Below are 26,218 nucleotides of genomic sequence, written 5' to 3'. Positions count from 1 at the left end.
AAATGAAAGAGTCTGCATTAAAGCACTTCATGATGCTGGATGGTCTCCGAGCCAAATATAACAGGTGGTCTAATAAATTTGTTAAGCACTGTACATTCCAACTCCATGCTGAGAAAATTCCTCAATCATTATATTCTCCTCAATCAAATTCGTTGATCATTGGTTGATCTAATGCTTCACACATTTCCCTCCCTTAGAGGAAGTCAAGATTTTCCTGGGAGCAATTTACCAATTCAGGACAGTTTTAGGACAAAAGTCTAATGGAAATGTATAGAAATATGCTTGACATATTATGACAACATGTTCAGCCATTTTGCATGTAAAGACTTATGCGAGGAATTAATGCCTAAATGTTGTGGGGGGTGAGACTATAAAACAGAGACCCATGATAATACATTTTGATCAACATGACATAAGCAAATGAAAATGTAGGAAACAGCAGAGAATTGTACATAATCATTTGCATGGATGTACCAAAGCATTTGCAGCTTAATCAAAGAAATGAGAAACTGCTTTTTTGATGTGCACAAGTGGAACAATGATGTGAAGACTGAACAAGTAGTTTTGAGAATTTCAATTCTAACCTGAGAAATGTACTAAAGCGACTGAGAAAAACTGTAAAAGACTGATTCGAATCCAACATGCTTATCCAATAAAAATAGATCTGTGCCAATCACAATAAAATTCAAAATGAGAAACTGAAGCTTGAAAAAAAAATGTATTTCTCACTTCTCACTTAAAGAGCTAAAGTACTCTGAAGTGTTCAGAAATGAGAAGACAACTAAGGAAAGGCTATTTATTGAGCTAAAATTAGAGGAAATAAAGGAAGTTATGTACCAGAATCAGCTTTACTGGCAAAGTATGCTTATGCAATATGGAATAAAACTCTGGTTAGTTTTACTCTCAATGTACAGAAATCAAAAATGGAATAAGAAAATTGATAAAACTGAAAAAAGTGAAATAAAAAACTAGGGCTGCAAGCAGCACTGAACTGACCCTCGCACCTTTTTTGTGTTACTGTCAACACAACATGAGAGTACACCGTGTGATAGATGGTCTTTTGAAATACCATTTATTTCCTCAGCCTGAACATGACCCATAGTCAGTTTGCATCAGTCGCCCATCTAGGGCCGTGGTCTGCACAAACAAATAAGAGCTGGCCCTCTTTTTATAAGTTATATATATATATACATATATATACATACATACGCTATCAAAGCAACCTGGGCTTCCATTACACCTTAGCAGTGCCACACGCTGATGACCTCCATGCCATGCCGCATTGATGCAGTAATTCATGCGAAAGGAGACCCAACCAAGTATTGAGTGCACAGAAATGACCGTACTTTTCAGAAGCCTGACATTTCTGTTTAAAATATCCTTTTTTTTTATTGATCTTATGTAATATTGTAATTTGGGTTTTCATTATCTGTAAGTCATAATCATCAACATTTCAAAAAATATTGAACCTTTTCATGATATTGTGAATATACACTTTAAAAACTGCTCTGATTTTATAGAAGATGTTCTAAACAGTGAACAATGTCAGATGTGGGTAGCTAAGTTCATTTTCCATTGTAACATTCAAGCCAGATTCCTGCCAGACCTGCTGAATAAGGAAATCACTTTAACAGAGCCTGTCTGACAAATTGAAGTAGGCTAGAAGATCTCAAAAAGCGACACATTAAGCTGTGATCTGAAGAAAGTCAAGAACAGATGAAACACAAAGTCGTTGACTTCTATCAGTCTGGAAAGAGTTACAAAGCCATTTCCAAGTCTTTGGGACTCCAGTGAACTGCGGTGAGAGACATTATCCACAAATGGAGAAAACTTGAAACAATGGTGAACCTTCCCGCGAATGGCCAGCCTACTCCAAAAGTACATCAACAATCCATCCAGAAAGGTGACAAAAGAACTCAGAACAACAGTTAAAGACCTGCAGGCCTCACTGCACTTAGTTAAGGTCAGTGTTCATGTTCCAACAATAAAAAAGAAACTGGGCAAAAATTGCATCCATGGAAGAGTTCAAAGTCTTGTTCCTTTTTGCACAGATTTTTCCAAATGCTCTGAATCTTTTGATGATACTATGCACTGAAGATGGTGTCTTCACAATTTTACTTTGAGAAAAATGTTGCTAAAATTGTTCCATCATTTTTAGAAGCACTCTTCTTACAGATTGATGAACCTCTGCCTGTTTTCTCTTCTGAGAGACTCAGCTGCTCTTAAATGTTCCATTTATACACAGTCATGTTACTGACCTGTTGGCAATTAACCTAAACATTTACAAAAATGTTCCTCCAGCTGTTTTTCATTAGCACCACTTCCTCTCCAGCATTTTTTGCCACGCCCCTACTTTTTCTAAGATGTATGGCTATCATCAAATTCAAAATAAGTGAGTATTTTTCATTAAATGATACGTCTCAGTTTCAATGTCTAATATTTTGTTTATACGTGATTGTGAATGAAATATGGGTTTCTGAAATTGTATTTTGTATTTATTTATTTATTTATGTATATATTTACATTTTACTCACTGCCCAAACTTTAGATCTGGGGTTGCAGTTTCTGGTTTCTCTGTGAAGCAAAAGCTAAGCTATTAACTTATTGATCTGACCTGATGACAAAAAGTTTCAGGGATAAAAAGAGTCGTGTTGCTTGACTTACAGCAATCAAACTGTAACAAGTAGGGAGAAATACACAACTTGTACTCGGCTGCAGTGAATCTTCTCTGATCTCGGTCAGATCCATCATATTTCTATCTCAACCTCTTCCTGTCTTCATTTTCAGCCAAGGGGTCATATGGTGATGGATGTCTCTTCCTTACTCTCTCGTCCTCCTTCCCCTTGGGCTCACTGTTCACACTCTCCCCTCCATTTTTCTTTCCTTTACTCCCCCTTTCTTTGTCACCCCTTCTCTCATCTTTCTCCTCAGTAACTGGTAAAAATAGAGCTTCATAAATCATGCATCTTCTCTCCAGCACCGAATGAGAATGAGAGAAAAAGAAATAAATGGTGGGCTTGAAAGCAAGAGAAGGATGTTGAGGATGAGATGTAAAAACGAAGGTGGATGGCATCAAACTCCGGGAGAGAGCCGGGAAGCTGACAGAGGAATAGATTGAAGCTGCAGGGCTCTTGGCTGCCCTCTCAGTCTCTCTGAACATTGGCTGATTCACATTGGAGCTGCACCGGATGGAGGTAATGAATGTTAACGTGCCGGGGTGAAGGCTGGCAGAGGATGAGTGGCCAACTCTCCAACAGAAGAACATGTTTCAAATGCACATGGAGAAGAGAAGACGACTCTCTCACACCTCAAGGACTCAAGGACACTCAACAAATGATTTTTGACTGTCATAAGTGTTATAAAAACACATTTACTTGATTTTTATCATTTCAACATATTTTCAACCTTTATTCATATTAAATAAATACAATCAGTGTGTTTTTTTCTAATTTGTAGTGAATTCAGATGATACACATAAAATGGAATCAGACATGGACAAAAGTATTTGGACACCTTCCCATTCAAGCTTCCCACACAGCTCATTGTGGTTGAGGTCAGGGCTCTGTGTGGGCCAGTCTAGTTCTTCCACACTAAACTCATTAAACCATGTCTTTATAGTCTCTGCTTTGTGCACTGGGGCAAAGTCAGTTTGGGACAGAAAAGAGCTTTCCCCAAAGTGTTGCCACAGTTGCAGCTCTGAGCAGAGAAGTTTTTTAATCTCTTTACTGTAGTTCTGAGTGGACATTCAGTGGCTCTAGATTGATCTATGCTGACGTTCATATTTTGAAGAATGAAGTGAATTAATGTGCTCCTATTGGTCGTGGACAACAGTCCCGTCACTGAGAGACACAATTTGCACACAAAGAGACTTAAGGCTTACAACAATGTCAAACACGTTTGATATTATCGTAACTCCAATACTGAAGAAAGTCTGCCTTAAAACTGCTAAAATCGAGACTTACACCTAACGACTGGGACAACGGAAGTGAGTTGCGACTTTAGCAAGACTCCCATGATTTTACTCCGACTTTGGAATTTTGTCTGCAACTTTAAAATCGGAGGGAAAGCCATTGGGTGTCAGGCCGCACTGATGAGCATGTCTGATCAGCATGCACTGTCATAGCTGTCATACCATGCACAATTGCTGCATGCTAGATTTGTCCTTGGTCTTTTGCTGTTGAACTCTATGCCAAACACAGTTCACACCTAATCTTTTGTCCTTGTGAGCAAAGTATAGACTCTTTAACATGTGGATGTAGTCTTAAGAATCATTTATGCTCTACATTCAAATACAGACAAATACAGACAGCACTATCTGTTCTTAATTTGTGTCTGTTTTGTTAGGATAAAGATGAATGATGCAATACCATTCCCAATCATGGGAACAGTGTTGAGCAATATTACCAACAGATCAAGCCAGCACAGAGAAACACAACAAAGAAGACAGTTTTGAAAAGTGGCAGAACTTCACCGTGAGGAAATATTGCTGACCATTGTGTGAGCTGTAAGAAAATACAAACATATGTTTTATGTTAGTTTGCTTGGGTGAATTAAAACTTTTTTTTATTATTATTATCATTATTTTCGTAACATTTACTCTTTTAACCTCTATTTTTAGTCTAGTTTAGTCAGTGAAAACTCAATAACATTTTAGTCCAAGGGTGTCAGTTTAGCTGAGTTGTAGAGCAGGCACTCATATCCAGAGGCTATAGTTCTCCAGGCACTGGTTACAGGATTGATTCCCAGTCTCAGGGTGTGTTCAGTGCATGCCCTCCCCCCACTCTCCTTACCCAACTTTCCTGTCTCTCTTCATCTGATCTATCAAATAAAGGCAAAATTCCCAAAAGATAATCTTAAAAAACATTTTTACCAATAAAAAATGCTGTTAGTTTAGTCTACAACTGTAGTCAAGGCAAACTACTTACTTTTGGTCAGAGTTTGTATCAACAAAGCCCTATTTTTAGCCAGTCTTGTCAAGTCATTTTAATTGAAAAAAAAAAAAGAAAAAAAAGATAGTAAACTAACATTTTTAGTCAAACGTTGGTCAACAGAATGAACACTACTGCACATCTGAAGCCATCAGAGTCAGTGGGGGTGCAGTGCTGAGGCTTTAGGATGGACAATGGAATAAGGCCAAAATTACACTTTCTCCTTCTGCTTCTTGTAATAACAAACCAAAAACATCAATCCATTTTTGAAATAATGAAGCAACAGATTTAAAAAACTGTTCTCCCTCATTAATATCATATTTAACACTGAAATTCCTTAAAATATCAACGCCGGTTATAAGACATTAAAAGTTATAGCAAAGTGAGTTTTGATACAGTGTACGGGAAATTTAGAGTTAACGGGATTAAGCATAAAAAGCCCTGCAAGAGTTCTTTAATCCCAAACTTCATCACTCAAAGCCTGAAGTGTTTTTGAGGTGAAGCAATCAGGTGTTGTCTAAATTTGGTTGATCTTCCATGACTCCTCAGTGAGACTAAATTAGCCTGTGGGGAAACAATGCCTCTGTCCCTTCAATGACACCCCCTGAGCAAGGAGTGTCTCTGCAAGATTACATTCAGACAAACACACACTCATACAACCTTGTCACAATCCTGAACAATACACCACCACAGCAGCTGTAATCCTATATTATAGTGGAACCAGAGTCACGACCATAAACAGAGCGCAAAGTTATCTGTGATGACTGGTTCCCAAGCCTTAAAAACCCCCGAACAGGGTTCATTTTGGATAAGGATCTGTACCTCTCTCTCTCTTGCACGCAGACACACACACACAAACCCACAGAGCATTTCCCCCCAAGTCAGCGATTTGAGGATGCAGCCACACCCTAGCACTGTAGAGTAAGTGAGGTCAACCTTTGTGTTAATAAATGATAGCTTCTGAGTGGAAACCTGGTCACTGTGGGGATTTGGGGTGTTAGAGTGAAAAGTTCAGCACATAAACAAGAACAGGAGTGCATGCAGCTCTGTAACCCTGACAGAAAGAGATCTTCATATTTCATGAGCACTTCTCCCTCACTTCACATGTGGGCTAAGAACAAACTTGACGGTTTTATCACAGTAAAACCACACAACACTGCTGCTGATGAGTGAGAGACATGTCATAGTGCTGAGAGCATCTGTCTGGCAGTCTGAAAATACACACTTGTTCTCCTGCCACCTTTTTTCCTGCTGCTCATTTCTACCTCTTGATTTAGTTGAGTCAGGCGCATTTATGTTTCAGAGGTAAGCAAATAATTATTGTAGATCTGTTGTAGCTGTGTCTAGTGGAATGTTTGACAAGGTGAAGTCTCTTTTGTTAAATCACAGCAAACATAACCTTTCCCCCTCCATGTGTGAGTTTTCATTTCATCCTGTGCTAAGTGCTTTTCCTGTTCGACGGGCTACAACCATGACATTTGCAGTACTAAATCATTCATCCCACTGTGAAGCATAGTGATGGGGCTCAACTCTACAGTGCAATATCATTTGACAACAGATTTTTTTTTAGTAAATCAAGAACATTAGTCTGCACATACCCAGTAATTTACTGTGTGACATAAACAGCATGATCATGCATCTACTCAGCATATAAAAGACGTGGCTTTAATGATCTCTAGAAGAAAAATTAGTGCAGTGCAACAATGAGCAGGAAAGTTTGACTGTGTGAATCTTAAAGGGTACAAGACAACATGTGATAATGATCATTTTCAAACACAACAAATGTTATTGTTGATTGATGTGGACTTTGCAGGCAAAAGATGAACTCATTCCTTACCACAACACAAATGCACTTTATCATCATTTAAAACCATTATCACTTGTCACCAAGTCATTCTACTTGCACCACAAAATGCAAGGCAGTTATGGTAAAAAATAATGTTCTACATATTAAAATTTCTGTTATCTAGATGGGCATCTTAAGAAATTGGAAATATCATGGAAAAAATAGTTTTTTGTGGCTGAATACAAAAGGGAAACCTTTACATATCATTTATTTTATATTATATACAGCACATTCAGCAGTATTCAGACCCTCCTCATTTTCTTTTTAATTTAATTTTAATTTTGCAGCTACTTGATTGAAGTCCACCTGTGGGTAATTAAATAGATTGGACATGATTTTGAAAGGCACATACTTCTATAGAAGGCCTCACAGCTGGCAATGCATATCAGAGCAAAAACTGAGCAATGAGGTCAAAGGAACTGTCTGCACAGCTCAGTATTAGTACAAAATCATGCTGAATTAATTTTCACAACTACTGAACAATTAAGTTGTTTTGTGTTGAGGTATTCTGATGATCATGCTGCTCTGAGTCAAACAGCTATAACTGAATACATTGTTCAGAGGGTGAATTTATTCAAAATTAAAAAAAAAAAAAAAAAAGAAGAAGTAATTTCACTCCTGAAATATTTGTGAGATAAACATTAATATCATAAACTGGTATCACCCTCACTACCTTGATCCTGTAAAATTAGCATCCCATCTTGGCATCCCAAGATTAAATTATGGGTTAATCAAGGAAAATATTAATGAACACTTTTAAACTACAATTTAGATCACCCCATCCATTTTCTATACTGCTTATCCCATTAGGGGCTGGAGCCTATCCCAGCTGTCAATGGGAGAGAGGAAGGGTACACCAATTTCAGGGCTGACATAGAGACGGACAAGCAGGCAAGCTCACCCTCACCCCTACAGCCAATTTAGAGTCACCAGTTAACCTAACGAGAATGTATTTGGGAGCATGTCTTTGGTGGTGGGAGGAAGCCGGAGTACCCAGAGAAAACCCACGCATGCACAGTGAGAACAGAAAGACCCTGACCAGGAAGCAAACCAGGAACCTTCTTAAAGTGAGGCAACAGTGCTAACCCCTGCACCACCCCACAGCCCCTTAGGAAAGTCAAGTTGTTTTAAATCAAGAGTCTTTTACTGCTTATAAAGGTTTTCAGATTAAGTTTAACCTTCTAAGGTTGCTTTGGTTTAAAACATGGCACAGACATATGAATCTAAAGGGAAATAAGTGTATTACTAATTACTAATTTTAGTGTTCTCACATTTTTCTTAACAGTTTGCTGTGCTAAAAACTAAATAGAAACTGATTCCCTTATTTCACAACTGTACCAGTGCTGTCCTTAATTAATACAGTGTCATTTGCAGTCTGGCACTATCTTATGATGTGTGTGAGTGTATTGTGTGTACTGGACTTACCAGGGTGGTGAGGCGGGTGCGTGCATTCACAGCATGCTTCAGTGCCAGTTTAATCATGGAAGGTAATCTGAGAATTACAGCCTCCATATCTTGCTCCCCCCTCATGCCACCGGCCAGCTTCCCCATTCCGTCTATGTAGCTTCTCCAGTGAGGCTGCACTTCTGCTGCTCCCCCCAAGCAGCCCTGCATCACCGTCTGACAGAATCCCCTACAGGCTGGCGGCCCTAGCATGCCTTGGCAGTGTGGGCAGTACCACAGCCTTAGCAGTGCCCGGCTGCAGTCCCGGCCAGGACGCAGGTGGTCAGTGGTGTTGACAACCTCAATGCCCAGGTTGAGTGCCTGCAGGAAGACTCTTGTTGCCAGGAGAGAGCGCGACAGACGGGTTAACATCAGTTTGGGATAAGGGCCAAATGCTCCTGAGTCCTTCCAGGCTGCTTTTACACACTCCTCAGACACAGAGGACACACTGCCCCCCAGAAGGCGACGGTATGTCAGGGGGAAGAGGCGACCATAGAGCATTGTTACCATGTGGTCAACTGTAGAATCTGAGCCCAGGATGTACAGCGACATGTCCATAAAGAGCTGCCCAACAGAGCTTTGGGCTCCACCTCCAAGACTCGGGAACTCTGACTTCAGCATGGCAAGGGTGGAGTTACGGCCGTGCCGCAGCACCAGGTCAAATGCCTCTAGAAGAAAAGCAAGAGAACAACAAAGCAAAGAGTCAAGTGAGATGAAAGTTAGACAACCTTTCTGAAAGCTGTTGAACTACATTTAGCGGGTGATGATGTGCCTCAGTTATGACAATGCCACGCTGTCAAAAATAGGCAGCAATTTAGCTGAAAAACATGGAACATTAAAAGAGAGACAATCCCACTCCCAAACAACCACCCCATCCTTAATGATGTCAGTTAGATGAAACTTCCCACACAGAGGCCTTGTTTCACTTCCCCAGTTTCCCGATCTGTTGTTTTCTCTAATGGGATGACTCACACATACACAGGGTAAACAACAACACACACACACACACCAGAATTATAGATGATGACTACGACTACAAAGACAGACAATCTTATGCAACAGATGAAAAGCAAGAGTTGAGGTTTTACCTCTTACAGGTTTGAACTACAGTATTTCATAAATACAGTTCCTCAAACTAGGGCCCTGTTAGTCTAAACTCTGCACACAGAAAATAAAAACATACACAAAATACAAAAATCTTTCATTTCTTGGAAATGTAAGCCTTTATTCAAAACTACAGAAAGTCTTCTAAAAACAATACTTTTGCCTCAAAACTTTCCATACAAAAATAAAAAGATCTTTCCATCACTAACTTCACATAGCTGTGCTAAATCTAAAACATTTCTTCTTTGAAATGGTTTATTCTAAGTATTGAAAACTGTTTCCTGCATGACTTTGGCTTGTTTATATGCAGTTTGCAGTAAAAATAAACCAAAAGAGGGACTGGGATAGAAATCTCACGTCAGCACAAAATAAAGCCGACATGATTACAATATTTGTTCATTTCTATTGGTTACAAACAAAAAACCCTTCACAGTAATGGAAAACAGGTAAGATAAAATCTGTAAACACCACCTGCCTCATTTTTGAACATATATAATGTTTGCTTCGTATTGAATGTAGACACAATTCTGGAAACTTGAAATTTGTGCATCAACAACATGACTCCAGTCTGCTAAACTCTGAGAACAATTTATTGGTCTCACTCAAATACTATTCACAGCTGTCCAAATCTCTGAACACAAATTCCATTATTTGGTTCTCTGTGTTCACATAGAAACTCTGGCCTTCAAAATACTACTCTGTGATTACCAACTATAGTGTCATTGGTGTTGCACCTGTGCAAACTCATTTGAAAGAACACTTCAACCCTTGTGTCCAAGTAAAAAACAAGCAAGTAATGGAAACATTTCATAAGTTACCTCTTGTATATGTCACTTCATAGTGCTCTTCATTGTACTTAGATATGTGAAATTAAATAGTACTAGCAGAGTGGTAAAGTTGTGTTGTTAAGCACTGAACAGTAAAGGTTTGTCAGTCATCCCAGATTCAAACTGTTTACCTTTATTCCCTTGGGAAGAAGATACAGGACAATTAAAACAGACACAACTGACCCCCAAACAGCTTCTATCCACAGGTAGTCAAGTGTGTCTCTACAAGTCAATATTAAGTAGATACACCTTTGGCTACAATCACAGCACTTAGTCTATGTGGATAGGTCTCTGTCAGGATCCCCATTCCCCATTTCACTGACTGTGACACTACTAGCACCAATTGGACCTTTGTGGAATTCGTCAGTCTCTCTCAAGGGGTGAAAATTTTTGGCAATTACTTATTTTATATGACATATTTTCATTTAATTGACATCACTTTGTAGGATCTGTTTTCACTTTGACATTAAACTGTTTTTTTGGTTGGGGTTCTCTTTGTAAAAAAAAATAAAAATCCAAATTATGTTGACCATGATAAAATTCTGCATCAATTAAAGGGTAAACCATCTAAGGGGTGAATACTTTTAATAGATACTACATGTGCGGGAAACACTCACCTTCCTGGATGAGTGGCCAGAGGGGGCATCACTTTTGATTTCTGTGTGATCTGATGGGTCGCTGATGTCTTCACAGGTACATTCTAACTGCAGGTGATCATGATTGTGATGCTTCAGTGATAGTGTTTTAGACTTACATGCAGTTAGTTTTGAACGTCTTATGCAGAGAAGTGGACGCTCAGAACTGGCTTTATTCTTTTTTCAGTGTGTGAGCAATAAAAATAATTTAAAAAAATATAACATAAAAATGCTCTGTTAAGGAGCATAAATCTTAATTTATTACTCAACAGGGCCGGAGTGTGGGACTCATTTTTAGCTCAAGATTTCCTGGCACAGATCAGCACACTTTAGTTCACAACCTTAATTTGGAGCTATATAATTGTGGATTGGGTAAATTTATTACTTAGCATTTTGGTATAAATACTAATGATATTTAAAAAAAAATGTGTCAGGGCCCAGGCCTGTCCTGGGCCCTGACACAAATATCAGGCATAAGAATTGTCTTTTAGTTATGACTACCATGGGATTTCAGCATTTTTAACAAGGTAGATTCACAGTTTCACAAGTTTTGCTATCTTACACAGGTTTTCTTTTCAATGTATTTTATGTTTTTAGTGAAACAGCAGGGTTTTTTTTATATGCCGCTGAATCATGATTTTTTTTTTTTTTACAGGGCACTTTCATATAGAGCAGGTAAAGACAGTAGGCTACTCTTTAGAGATACAGGTACATCTCAAAAAATGAGAATATCATGAAAAGAAATTGTCATTTATTTCGGAAAGTGAAACCCATATATTATTTTTATTTGTTTTATTTAATGTTTATTTGTATAGGGACAAGTATGAAGCAAGTAAACTGTTGCCACATACTACAGCATTTGTATCTTGAGCTAATTTGCAATGTCCGTTCCTATGGGTTTCTAAAATACATAAAAATATAGACTCATTACACATAAAGTGAAATATTTCAAGCCTTTATTTCTTGAAATGTTGATGGTTATGACTTACAAACAGATAATGAAAACCCAAAATTCAGTGTCTCAGAAAATTACAATATTACATAAGATCAATAAAAAAGGATATTTTAAACAGAAATGTCAGGCTTCTGAAAAGTATGGTCATTTCTGTGCACTCAATACTTGGTTGGGCCTCCTTTTGCATGAATTACTGCATCAATGCGACGTGGCATGGAGGCGATCAGTCTGTGGTACTGCTCAGGTGTAATGGAAGCCCAGGTTGCTTTGATAGTGGCCTTCAGGTCATCTGCATTGTTGGGTCTGGTGTCGCTCACCTTCCTCTTGACAATACCCCATAGATTCTCTATGGGGTTCAGGTCAGGCCAGTTTGCTGGCCAATCAAGACCAGTAACACCATGGTCACTGAACCAGCTTTTGGTACCTTTGGCAGTGTGGCCAGGTGCCAAGTCCTGCTGGAAAATGAAATCAGCATCTCCATAAAGCTTGTCAGCAGAAGGAAACATGACGGTCTCTAAAATTTCCTGGTAGATGGCTGCATTGACTGTGGACTTCAGAAAACACAGTGGACCAACACCAGCAGATGCCATGGCGGACCAAATCATCACTGACTGAGGAAACTTCACACTGGACTTCAAGCAATGTGGATTCTGTACCTCTCCACTCTTCCTCCAGACTCTGGGACCTTGATTTCCAAATGATATGCAAAATTTACTTTCATCTGAAAATTGGACTTTGGACCACTGAGCAACAGTTCAGTTCTTTTTCTCCACAGCCCAGGTAAGACGCTCCTGACGTTGTCTCTGGTTCAGGAGTGGCTTGAACCAGAGGACCAGTCGTTTGTAGCCCATGTCTAGGATTTGTCTGTGTGTTGTGGCTCTTGATGCACTGACTCCAGCCTCAGTCCACTCCTTGTGAAGCTCCCCCAAATTCTTGAATGGATTTTGCTTGACAATCCTCTCAAGACTGCGGTTCTCCCTTGTGCTGGTGCACCTTTTCCTACCACACTTTTTCCTTCCACTCAATTTTCTATGAATATGCCTGGATACAGCACTCTGTGAACAACCAGCTTCTTTAGCAATGACCTTTTGTGGCTTACCCTCCTTGTGGAGGGTGTCAATGACTGTCTTCTGGACATTTGTCAAGTCTGCAGTCTTCCCCATGATTGTGTAGCCTACTGACCCAGACCACGAGACCATTTAAAGGCTCAGAAAACCTTTGCAGGTGTTTGGAGTTAATTAGCTGATTAGGGTGTGACACCATGACTTTCCAATATTGAACTTTTTCACAATATTCTAATTTTCTTAGACACTGACTTTTGGGTTTTCATTATCTGTAAGCCATAATCATCAAAGTTTCAAGAAATAAAGGTTTGAAATATTCCACTCTACATGTAATGAGTCAATATAATACATGGGTTTCACTTTCTAAAAATGAGTGACAAAAAATATTGAACTTTTTATGATATTCTAATTTTTTTGAAATGCACCTGTATAAACTAGAGATGTTACAGTATTCTGGTGGTACCCTGGCATCAGAAGCGTCTCAGTACATCACGGACATGTGATAGTTTCAAATGATAGATCTTCAGGGCAATAAGTTGAGGTTTTTTTTACTGAAGCACAGCAAAGGGAAGTGGGAACTTCAGTAACCATCATCCTTTGTGTTCCCCTGCTGGCCTGCTCTTACAGCGTGAAATGGTTGATGCTATCAGTGGGGAGAAAGAACCGGGTGACAATGTTTTTGAGATTGTGGAGGCTCCAGTGACTTTTAAAGGTCACATATTATGCAAAATACACTTTTCAGGCTTTTCTAACAAAGGTATGTGCCCCTGGCCTGCCCCCTGCCCCCCTTCTCCATCTGTCAGAAAATGTGTGCTGAAACAAGCTGTTCTCAGATTTTCCCCTTATGATGTCATGTGGGGAGTTAGCGCTGCCCCAAGGTTTGGTTGGCCCTCCCTGCTTGGAAAGTTCCGCCCTCCTCTCCTAATCCTCCTCTTAGCTGGCAGCTGAGAGGAGGATCAGGAGAGCCGCATCCATTTAGCCACATCCATTTACTGAGAGGGGCGGAGTCAGGGGCGGAGTCAAACAGCCCATTAACCTTTAAAACCCCAGACACAGAAACAGCTTGCTCTGAGCAGGGCTGAAACAGAGGGTTTGCATGCAAAAATCCAATACTGGAGTGTTTTATCAGCAACAAACTTCTCAGGCATGTTTTGGAGACCTCTGAAATGAATATAAACTTGTCTTAAGGGGAGAAAATATGTGAACTTTAAATCTAACATGTGTAAGCATTTTGGTTTTAGGACGAGAATTTAGGACCAAGATCTGGGGACTGATGAGTGGAGACAAATGACAGCAGGCTTCCCAGAACTCTTTTTACAGAACAACACACCCTCTTATTGGATTTAACTCACTGATTGGATGCTGCTGCACAGTGGACTTCAACACAACAGCACCACATCAGAGAAAATGAAAAAAGGAGGAGAAAATAGCTTAAAATGAACACGACAGACTTTCATCATAACCACAGCCTGTATTATCTATCTAGTGTTACTACACACCGGCTCTAGCCACTCCAGGCCTGTTAGTCTACTAGGAGAAGCATAGACATGAGAATGACTGCATGAAGAAAATCATGTAAAAGGGAAGGGTGCATGACCTACATGAAAGGGAAAATAGGGGTGTTTCTCTGCAAAACAGGAAGTCATATCAACAATGTGCCACAAGGAGTGAGGACTCTATCATAAGCCCAGTAGAGAACTGGGTAAAGACCTAACAACAGAGGGGATTTGAAGCCCCATTACTGAACTTAGCAGGGGAGCTGAGAGTCAGTGAAATGAAGATTTAGATAGGAGAGCAACAAGGGATTCTAAAATCCCATTTACACCATAGCTAGTCCATTTCCCTTAGTGGAAAGTGATAGCAACAACTGCACTGTAAAAGCAGGGGTTCAAGGGAGGCATGGGGCTACGGGTTAAGAGGACATTACAGAAAGATATTGGGTTTCTCATTACAAAGCTGCAAAAGCTTGTATTCTTTGGCTTGAACAGTTTAATTTCTTTCTCCAGTGAGATCAAATCAAACTTGTCAGTCTACTCTGGGTTAAAATGATGTGACAGCTCTGTCTCTTTATGCAACAAATATCATTTAAGGTACAGGGCCCTTATTAGAAGATGTCGATATCAAAGAAAAGGAAATGAGCCTCGCTTCCTCATTCTGACTGTTGCTGGTGTACATATCAACTAAGAATGACAGGACGCTGAATCTCAAGTGGACATAAAAGAGAAATGAAACCAACAACCTTACACACTTACTCAGATAAACACTAAATACATTAAAAAAGAATACTAATAATGAACAGCAACAGAAACTAGCATAGTTTAACAGGTCTCCACACATGACTGCCACACTTGTATGATGAAAAACAAAAAAATTACAGTTTTTCTCAGTCGCTTTGGTACATTTCTTGAATCATCCTCGACATTTGCAAAACAGTAAGTGCATTTCTCAAAACAATTCGTACAAATAGCAAAACACCATGGATTACCTGCAAAAGTCAGTCTCTTGCTCAAAATCCTTAGTTCATCTCTCAAAAGTAAATATCTGTGTCAAAGAACACATCAGTGCCATCAGAATGGCAAGTCCTTGTGTCATTGTGTACGGATAAGACAGTCAGATTGCTTAGTCATGTTGTCAATATAACAGTACTCTTGAGGGATGTTCTGATGTAAACTACGGCTAAAGTTTTAATGACAATTACTGTAAATTGTAAATTACACCTTAGTGTATGTGGGAGATTGATTGCAAGAGACTGGACAAGATTCACATTTACGCTTTTACTGTTTGTACTGTAATTTGTTGACAGATGATTTCATTGCGATACAGAAAGGAAAAGACAGCACTGTATAGCACAAAGAAAAAAAAAAAAAAAAAGTAGAAATGTGAACATAGGACAGTCTCCTTAGGGGAAACTGTACATGCATTGCTGTAGGAATTACAGTGCAGTCTTCCTACACCTCCTGATGTTCCTGTATGTTGGGACACAAATTCTCATCCACATCACAATGAATATCTTCTCTTGCGATGCAGCATGGAAAGAATCTTTTAGAGTGTCTTATCCAGCCTCTGCAGGTATCTGCTGTGATGTCATCACACGCTGCATCCATGGCAGCCAGAAGGGTCATCTGTGTATGTGGCTGGCGATCATATACTTTCCATCTCCATGCTGACAAAATTCCTCAATCATCAAATTCTCCTCAATCAAATTCCTTGATCATTGGTTGATCAAATGCTTCACACATTTCCCTTCGTTAGAGAAAGTCAAGATTCACCTGGGAGCAATTTACCAATTCAGGACAGATTTAGGAAAAAATGTCTAATGGAAATGTACAGAAATATGCTTGACATATTATGACAACATGTTCAACCATTTTGCATGTAAAGACTTATGCAATGAACTGATGCCTAAATGTTGTAAGGGGTGACTATTCGACAGAGACACCTTATAATATATTTTGATCAACATGACAGAAGCAAGTGATAATGTAGGAAACAGCAGAGAATTGTACATAATCATTTGCATGGATGTACCAAAGCATTTGTAACTTGATCAAAAAAATGAGAAACTGCTTTGTGGATGTGCACAAGTGACACAATGATCTGGAGATTGAACAAGTAGTTTTGAGAATTTCAATTCTGATCTGAGAAATGTACAGCAACTAAGAAAAATGTAAAAGAAGCCAGTTAAGACTCAACAGTTTGGTCCTCTGTTGCCTCAGTTGCCATTTTAGAAGTGTGGGTGAGTATGAAACAAGAGGAAACACTACATGCACGCTTAGCAACAGTTTCAGGGTGAATGAAGGTTAGGAGAAGCCTGTGTGATGTTGGGACGAGTGTGAGAGGATGCTCAGGAGCAGTGCACATCTGTTTAGATTTTCTGGCTGTGGCTGCCCTTCTCTGCAGGGCACTTCTCTATGTGATCAGTGAGAAGACAGATGTGCAGAATTCAAGACAAGGAGACAGAGTGGAAGGAGGTAGGACAACCTGCCCCCATTTACCCCCACGCCCCACTACGCACACACATACTATATTCAAAGTAATACAAAGACATCCATTTATTTTAATACACAAGCTTTATCCTCTATTGTCCATTTACTCGTAAAATGAATTTAAAAAATTCAGATCTAGTTCAGAGCTGGTCTAACCTGACATGTCTGATAGACTGTTTCAGGTATCCAATGACAGACATGGAGTTTGGGCAATCCATCTGCTCTGCAAGGTTAGTTTGTTTCCTCTTTTCTTAGTTTTTATAGGAGCCTCTTAAATCAAGCCCTGTTATTCAGCTGCTATAGTATCGATTACACAAAAAACAAGAAAACCACTTTGTAATGCAAAGAGAAAGACTAGAAGGTTCTTCATAAATGCATTTTAATGGCTCTGAGTATTAGGGGTCATGGTAAGAGCCACTGCACTCCATTTCCTTTGCACACCACTCGCTCTCTTTCATCAGTGAAAGCCTTTACAGGATCAGGTATCCTCTAATGGAGAGTAGCCAGGCTGTATGTCAGGGACCTGTGACATTCTGAATACAGCAGGAGGTCAAAAGCCCACATTACCAGAGCAGGAGCCCGCAGAAACATATTAAATCACACTTAAAATTAGCAGTAGGGTTTATTTTGTCAGTGTCACAGATGGAGGCTGCTGGTTGTCTGCTGAAGAACTGTTTCTCCTCGGAGACTGAAGGCTTTTTACAGACTGATCAGTAGCAGCAGGGCAGAGAGAAACAACTCTCCTCCTTTATCTCTGTCCATTTATATCAGCCACCAGCTCATGTTTACTCAAAGGATCTGGGGCCTCTAGGCTTTCTTTATTAAAATGTGCAGTAACTAAAAGAAGTAAAAAATGTACCAGGCCCTCTGCCACTGAAGATTTGATTAACCAGCAGAAATAAATTCAGAATAATTCAGTTTAATTTCAATATCATCTTATAATTGTGTCGTCAAAGTCCAAAATTAAACTATGATCAAGTGCTGCTGGTTTCATGTAGGTTCAAAAGAAATTTAATGAATCCGTGTCACAGTGAGGCCACATTTCTGACACCCAAAGGCCCTAAGTGACTCCAACTCAGACATAAATCAGGCTTTTCACATAATCCATGAATGGCCTGTCAAATAAACTTATTTGATGTTCATGAAGCCATCAGTCTGAATGTTACATAAGTCAGCTCTGAGGTTCAGAACTCTCTGCAGTTATGGACCTAAAATTCAAATGCTGAGAAGGCATACGGGCACCCTGTGGCTTCATTAATCAGCAGCACATGAACCTGTTATCTCAGGGAGAGGAAAACATCAGTTAATTAACCAGCCAATGAAACTAATCCATTTGGCTGGTGGAGTGTCACCTCTAGATGCCATGGAGATTGATGAGAAACCTGCTGCTACCTGGTCCTTGTGACAAAACAGAACCTGTCCAGAATGACAGAACAGAGACACATGGCAACCCATTGTGAACTGGTTAGAAGTCTTGTGTTGCCAAAGTATCAGATTCATGTAATAATGAAAACAGAAAATCCTCTTTTTGCTTTTGGATAGTGTAATTTGGAATTCTTAAGGGTCCAAAATCTGCAGTAAAAACCTGCATCACCAACACTAAATCAATAAGATTTTGCTCATGAGAAAAGCCTACAGACGAATAGGCAGCCTGGCACAAACCTCCCAGCATGCTTGCTTTAAGAAAGGATTTTATAAGTCTGCCTAAAACAAAAGCAGCATCTGTTCATTTACTGTAAACAATGTTCTGTTTTCCCAGACACATCTCATTTAGCTCCCGCAAAGCAACCTGTCCCAGGTAACCTGAGAGCAGCTCCACCTGATGAGCTGCTCTCCCAGGAGCAGTGAGTCTGCACGCCTGATACTTATGGGGCCACAGCGGCGGGGCAGGACAGGGCGGGGCTGAACTGATTCCAGGAACAAAGTAGACAGGATGCTGGTAAAGCCCAGATAGCATCACAAGCAGACCATGATGGCTAGTGGACAGCAGAATGAGCAGAATGAGACATGTATTAAGTTTCTCCATCTGTTAAAGAGCACCTCACACACAAGCACACACCCCAATGTGCCCGATGCATTCACACCGTGCACAGCAGTGGCCAGGTGGTGACTGTGTGGGCAAACATTTGGCAAGCCATAGCGGGAGGGCAAGGTGTGATTCAGGTGCTACAGACACACACAAACACTTGCACATGCACGCATACACATGCACATATGTACACCAACACACAGATTTTTTTTCTTTCATTGATTGCCTTCACAGAAGCCTCTGGAAAATGTTTCCCCATAGCTCTGCAAAATAAGGAACAATAACAATCTCTGTTTATCTGTGACTCATTAACCAGTGAAAGAGAATTCATCTTTTAAAGTCTAAGAAAGTAAATCACATTTTGAAGCCCCAACTCTTGCCTGTTAAGTTTACAGCAATGACAGTAAAAACAATGCAAATTTTTTTTTTTTTTCTGTTTATTCTCACTTTTTGTTTCTTTATATTGGTGCTGAGTTTGATGTGAACTTTATGCACAGTTACAATGACAACAGTTGAGTGTTTTACTGTGGTCTCACTTGCAGACACATGTCTTAATGACATAACCCATTCAAGACTGCAAAAGTACTGGTGTTGTCATTGTGAGCATTCTGTACTTTATGTAACTGTTCATATGAATGCTTGATTCATAAAAATTTCAAAATATCCTCATCAGACATGCATTTCATGAATGCATTCGAGAGTACTCTTACAACAACTCATCTGAATGAAATTCACCTGAAAACAGGCTAACTTTTAAAAAATTAACACTGGCGTTTGAATCTTAGGCATCCATTGCTTCTGTGTAGATGTTACAATGGAAAATGCTCCATTACAGTTCATAAAATGATTTGCAGATCTCTGATACTGATATTTAAGCTTTCTAATATTTTCTTTGACAAATTTGGCTTTAATAAGTTTTTGTGGGGAATGGTGGATTAGATGATTGAAGCCTGAAGAAACAAGAAATACTGGCAATCTAACAATCCGTTCATGTAACAAACAGGAGCCTCAGCAGTGTGTGGAATAACCATGTACAGCCACAACAACCTCCTCCTCATGCTGGTCACCAGCCTGGTCACACACTGCTGTGGAATGGCATCCCATTCCCCAACCAGCATTTGTCAGCCAATGCAGTTGTGTTGGACACTTTCGCACGAGCAGTACGTCCAAGGTGATCCCACAAGTCTTCAATGGGGTTGAGGGCAGGACTGCTGGCAGGCCAGAACATCCTCTCCATTCCTAAATTCTGGAGGTAGTCTCTGATAAACCCCGCTCAGTGGGGGCGAGTGTTGTTATCTTGGAGGATAGAGTTTGGTCCCAGACAGTGGAGATAAGGGATTGCCACTGGTTGCAGAATCTCATCTTGATATCTCTCTGCATTGAGATTGCCTCAAATGATGACGAGCCTCATTTTCCCAGTGAGAGAGATGCCACCCCACACTGCCACCTGCCCACCTGAAGATGTTACTCTATCAGTGCAGCAACCAGTATACACCATAAACAGCAACATCAACTTTACTCACTGAGTTGAATTAACTCAGTATTTTGTAGCCTGTACTAAATACTTTCGATAAACAAGTTACTTGTACTTCTTGGCCATAACAGCTAAAGGATTCAACTTTAAACAAATGAAGTAAAAAGGTGGTTAAATTGAGTTGTGTTTCCTTAAAAATCCAAAACAGCTATTTCAGCTTTATTTTTATGAGCTGATAGAACTCATTTTAGTCTTAAATGAATAGTACTCAAAAAATTTAAGTATTTTTTGTTTTAAGTCATTTGAGTAATGACAAATCTGCAAAGTTTTGTTAGAATGCCTTTGGGCACTAAACCTATGCACCATGATTAAAGGTACTGTCTCAATTACAGAGGTCCCACCTTTGAGGGGTAATGTTAATGCTGTTAAAGGGAATGACTGTTGGATGATGTGCTGACATTAATGAATTATCATCTGGTTCAGTGAGTCAAAAAGAGCTGTTGTTGCAAATGGTTGCACAGTTAGTCCACCTCAGGTGAAATAATAACTCAAAAAAGACTTTTTCAGTGAGTACTATGATAGTTTGAGTTCTATGATATGATTTCCATTTCTTCTCCACATTTTGACCCCATAATTCAAATGCCATCAGCAGAATCTGGACTAATTGCTGAACATAACGTTCCTCCACTTGTTCAGATTCCAGTGTATGTGTTGGCAACACCAGCACAGATGAGCCTGGTGGTGAAGGGCAATGGCAGAATAAGCTGTTTGGCATTGGCAGAGAAGATCTGGCAAGTTTTTCATGGTGCAACCCGCATGCTGAGCTCTGCTGCTCATCCCACAAATGCATATTCCTTACAAATCTGGTACTGTTTAAAAGGGTAATAAACAGGCTGTCCAACAGTATGAGATTTGTTGCCAAAAAGCATTGTTACAACAAAGAAACTAGAATGGCGATCTGAAGCGGCAGACCCACGCCTAAGCAGCGCCACCAAGGAACGCTCCCATTGATTACTATGGTGTTCAAAATTTGGAAGTCTGAGAAATCTAATCAATTCTTCCCTGTCACTATTCCAATATTCCCTGAAAGTTTGGTGAAGATCCGACTTTCCGTTCTCGAGTTATCTTGTACACATACAAACAAAGAAACAAAGAAACAAACACACAAAGATACAGAACGCTTTACATAACCCTGCCGATTTCATCGGCATGGGTAATAATCTACCAAACACAAATGTCCTTAATTTTTGTGCTACATTTTATTTTACAACTTTATAAGGGAGAAAAAGCTCAGTTGAAAGAAGTTTCCATGTCTGACATAGATCATGTCCCTCGATATGATAATCAAAGACAGGACGCCCTGCACATGCACACAGAGCAATAATTCTGCTTCCTCTTGAGAAGAATACTCCAGACTGCCGTCTTGTTCTCTGTATTTCAGTCTTTAACCATTGATTCCACTGATCTCTGGCACTGCGGTTCTTATTGAGGTCAAAGTTGAGACGACTATGACGGACAAGCAGGCGCTATCAGAGGACGAGCTGTGCAGCAGAGTAGAGGACACAGTAAAACGAACATGACAAGAGGGCAAACCTGAACTGGAAAAACACAGCAGAGAGCTTGGGGGAGGAGAGGGGAGGAGGAGGAGGTTAATGAATTGTGCCAGAACGTGTGGAGAGAAACAGTCTGCAAAGTTGGCTTTGAAGCTGCATTCAAAGGCAGCTGGAGTCAAGCAGTGCCAGAACTGCGAGACATATCGCTCACCTCTCGCCAAAACCCAGACAAGGTGAGAGAGACCTGACACCCCACACAAATACACACATAAACTTGCAGAGGGTAGAGACAGAAGTGCTTTCTCATTGCCCCTGACATCCAAAATGCCCCCTATTCAGATCTTTTAATTTTTTTTATTTAAGGGGCAGGTATTAAGGCATGTCTGCATTTATCCCAAAAAAAAAAAAAAAAAAAGAAAGAAAAGTAATTATGCTATGAATAAAATGGGCTGGCAGCTAATAGTTGACATCATACGATAACTTTTCATCTCAGGTTATTTGTGGTGTATCAAATTTGACTGTTACACACAGGAGGAGGGATTCCTTAATTTGAAAGGGAATCTAGTATGTTCTGAAAGGATTCAGACCCCTTCACTTTTATAATTCTGTAAGGTGAAAGCCTGATGTTACAATTGATCAAATTCATTTCATCTCTCACACAGTAGCCCATAATGACAAAGCAAAAACAGAAATGTAGAAATGTTTGCAAATTCACTAAAAAGAAGAAAAATGAAACATCACATTGAAATAAAAACGTATCCGCCTTAGTATGCAAAGCTTGAGTGAATGACGTTTTTTCGTATTCAGACCCGTTTCCAGAAGCATTTGAAATTTAGCTCTGGTTCCTCCCATTCCTCTTGATCTTTGCCCAGATGTTTCCTCACCTTGATAAACCAAATTGATTGGACATGATCAGGAAACACACACACCTCTCTATAGAACAGTGTCTCCCATAGTGGGCGAGATTTATACCAAAATCAAAGTAGTATTTAAAAAATCCTTAAAATCTAAGTCTGCATACTACTATTCTTGCATTTGATCGGCTGTGTTCAAGTATGCTTCAGCCACCTTCAGGCACCGTGGGGGTCACTGGCTGAAAAGTTTGGGAACCCTTACTATAGGAGGCCATTCAGTTGACAATGTATATCAGAGCAAAAACCAAGCCATGAGGTCGAAGGAACTGCCTACAGAGTTCAGAGGCAGGATTGTCTCTGAGGAAGGCTATAAAAAAATCTGCTGCACTGAAAGTTCCAAAGAGGGTAGTGCACTCCATCAAATGGAAGAAGTTTGGCACAACAAGAACTCTCCCAAGAGCTGGTCACCCAGCCAAACTGAGAAATCAGTGGAGAAGGGCCATCGTAAGAGAGGTGACCAAGAACCTGATGGTCATTCTGACCGAGCTCCATAGATCCTGTGTGGAGATAGGACAAAAGTCCAGTAGGAAAACCATCACTGCTGCCCTCCACTGATCTGGGCTTTATGGTAGAGTGGCTATAGACAGAAGCCTCTCCTCAGTACCAAACACATGAACCCCCACTCAGAGATTGCAACAAAAGCATCTGAAGGACTCTCAAACTGTAAGAAACACAATTCTCTGGCCTCATGAAACCAAGATTTAACTTTTTGGCCTCACATGTTCTGTTGTTATGTTATGTCAGGAAACCAGGCACCACTCATTACCTGCCCAATACCAATCCAACAGTGAAGCATGGTTGTGGCAGCATCATGCTGTGGGGGTGTTCTGCATTAGTGGGGACTGGGAGACTGGTCAAGGTTGAGGAAAAGCTGGAGCAAAGTACAGAGATATCCTAATGAATGAAAACCAGTTCTGCGGCGCTCAGGACCTCAGACTGGACCGAAGGTTCACCTTTCAACATGGCAAGGACTCTAAGCACACAGCTCAGTGGCCCAACCAGAGCCCTGACTTGATCCTATTGAACATCTCTAGAGAGAACTGAACATGGCTGTCCACCAATGGTCCCCATCCATTCTGACTGCTGGAGTGGATTTTAAAAGGAGAATGGCAAAAAAAATCCCCCAATCTGGGTGTACAAAGCTTGTTGCATTATATATAAAAAGACTCAAGGCTGTTACTGCTGCAGAGGTGCTTCAACTAAGTACTGAGTAAAGGGTCAGAATACTTGAGTCTATGTAAATGTCTTTATTTTTCTTTTGAATGAATTTGTCACTTTGTCATTGTGGGGTGCTGAGGGTGGATTAGTGGGAGAAAACATAATTTTAAATGATTGTTGTATTAGGCTGCAACATATGAAATAATGGTGCATGTTCAAGTATTTGCACAGACATTAATCATAACTTTTATTCAGTTAAAAATATTATTTAATGATAACTTTTATTTATAAATATTTATATTTACAAATTTCACTCAAAAAGTTTTATGCCTTCCTGCCTTTTCACATGTGACTGAGAATGATTTGACTCATCATAGATTGACTCAGACTGCAGAAAAGTACGTTTTTCTCATTTGATGCTCCACAACCACAACCAGGTGGAGTGCAAGTGCCAAGTCAGCCTGACAAGCAAGAACAGTTTTATTTAAAATGGCCAAATGCACCTAAAGCTTTATGTAGCACATTAAACTGTCTTGACACATGAACTCTGACCTTGTTTGACTTTGGAGCCACATATGAGGACCCAGTCACCATATCACCTTTCTCTGTATTCCTGCTCCTTTATCAGTTAGCGTGTTCAGAGTCCCATTTAGTGTCTGCATTATTTATGTGTGAATTCAATGACAATTTCTATTCATGGCAGTAAAAGAAATTAAAAAAACATGTAAAAATGCCCATTACAATATCCAAGAACAAATGAATGTCTTCAAATTTCTTCAGCTGTATAAACAACAGTCTAAACCCCCAAACTCTTCACTGACGAAAACAAATGACAAAGAGCAACAAGTTCTTACATTTAAGAAGATGAAACCAGAAAATATATGACATTTTTGTTTAGGAAATGACCAAACAATTAATCCTTTTCAATTTCAAAAATAATCATTCATCAAAATTGTTTACAATGAACTGTGTTTTTGGTTTGAATCATCAATAATCGACTTGTTGTAGTTGTAGTTCCATTTATGCCCTTTTATAACTTTAAGCACCTGCTCCTCTAAAGGTCTCGGCACAGACCTGGACTAAGTACCCATACAATGAACACAAGTAAGGACACAGTGGAAGACTACCACTCAAAGTAAAAACCTTTCCATTTATGGATTCATTTTCGGCGAACAGAGACAAAGAGACATTGCACACACAGCTCTTGTTGCTCTTCAGGGTTGTGTTTTGAGGATGTGGAAAAAACACTTGCAGCTCAGCAAGAGTGCAGACAGTTTGAGAGGGGATGAGAGAGGTCATGACAAACACAGCTTGAATACTCCAGTACAAACTGTGCCTCAGAGCTCTTTTAATCCAATATGTATCTCTGAGTAGATCATGTTGTTTAAGATAAATACACTCCCACTCATTCAGCCTTAGACTATCTTTTAAGCTTCCAACACATCAAGACCGTACACTGGCTTCATTCTGCACAGCGAACAGAAACAAATGCCACAGAAGAAAAATTTGCATTACCAGCTTGGAAAGTGCTAAACAGTACTGAACAATGAGTTTCTTTTTTTTTCTTTGAAGTAAGGCTGTAGAGACATAAAAGAGCGATAGACTGAACTGAAGTAAACATCTAAAGAAAAGCAGCTAGGGGATACTGACTGTTTCTGGAGTTCTTGAAACAGATGGGAGCACAGTGTGAGATTGTGAGAGAAACAAGGAGTGTCAGAGACGAAGAGGAAGAGATAAAGTGAAACAGTGAGGGTGATTACTGGATGGCTGCTGCCCTCATTGTGAAAGTGGAGCTGTGGTTATGTTACAACGAATTCAAAGTGTTCAATAAACAGTATTGAAACCGTCATTTCAGATTCTTGTCCCATGTGTCTGGTTTTCCGCCACAGCTTCCGAGTGGTGTTAAAGTCAATATGACCTCAGGATTTTGAGGCTTATATCAAAAGACTGTTAATATCATTAGTAAAAATGGAACCACAGGAGTGAGTGTGCACATGATTAAGATGAGAGCAAATGTTATATTTCTTTTTAATTAATACAAGCTGAGTTTAATAAAAGATTAGAAAGGCTAGCGCCAAGTGGTTTCAATAATTAATTCTTATATATATTGTCTCCTTGTGATACATTGTACAGGCTATAATCCAAGATACCTTAAAATGACTTACTGCTATCAAAAGATGAAACGGTCTGAGTGTAAGTGTGTTCGTATCTGATTGTGTTTTTAATTGACAATCTTAAACTCCTAAAAGGTGGACAAACATCAGTGACACTTTCCTATTAGCGTGCAGGGCAATTCTCCTTC

General features: G+C 39.8%; 1 protein-coding gene across 1 annotated transcript in view; it reads right to left on the bottom strand.

The window, feature by feature from the left end:
• gpc3 (glypican 3) overlaps positions 1-26,218 on the bottom strand; it is a 109,535-nt gene that overhangs the window by 28,657 nt on the left and 54,660 nt on the right. Inside the window, 1 exon segment of the mRNA XM_041797236.1 lies at positions 8,200-8,885. Within this exon segment, the coding sequence (XP_041653170.1) occupies positions 8,200-8,885 (686 nt within the window).

This window comes from Cheilinus undulatus, linkage group 10, assembly GCF_018320785.1.
Source record: "Cheilinus undulatus linkage group 10, ASM1832078v1, whole genome shotgun sequence".
NCBI classification, from domain to species: Eukaryota; Metazoa; Chordata; class Actinopteri; order Labriformes; family Labridae; genus Cheilinus; species Cheilinus undulatus.
The sequence above is the reverse complement of the archived record's forward strand: the minus strand, read 5'-3'. Positions and strand labels throughout refer to the sequence as shown.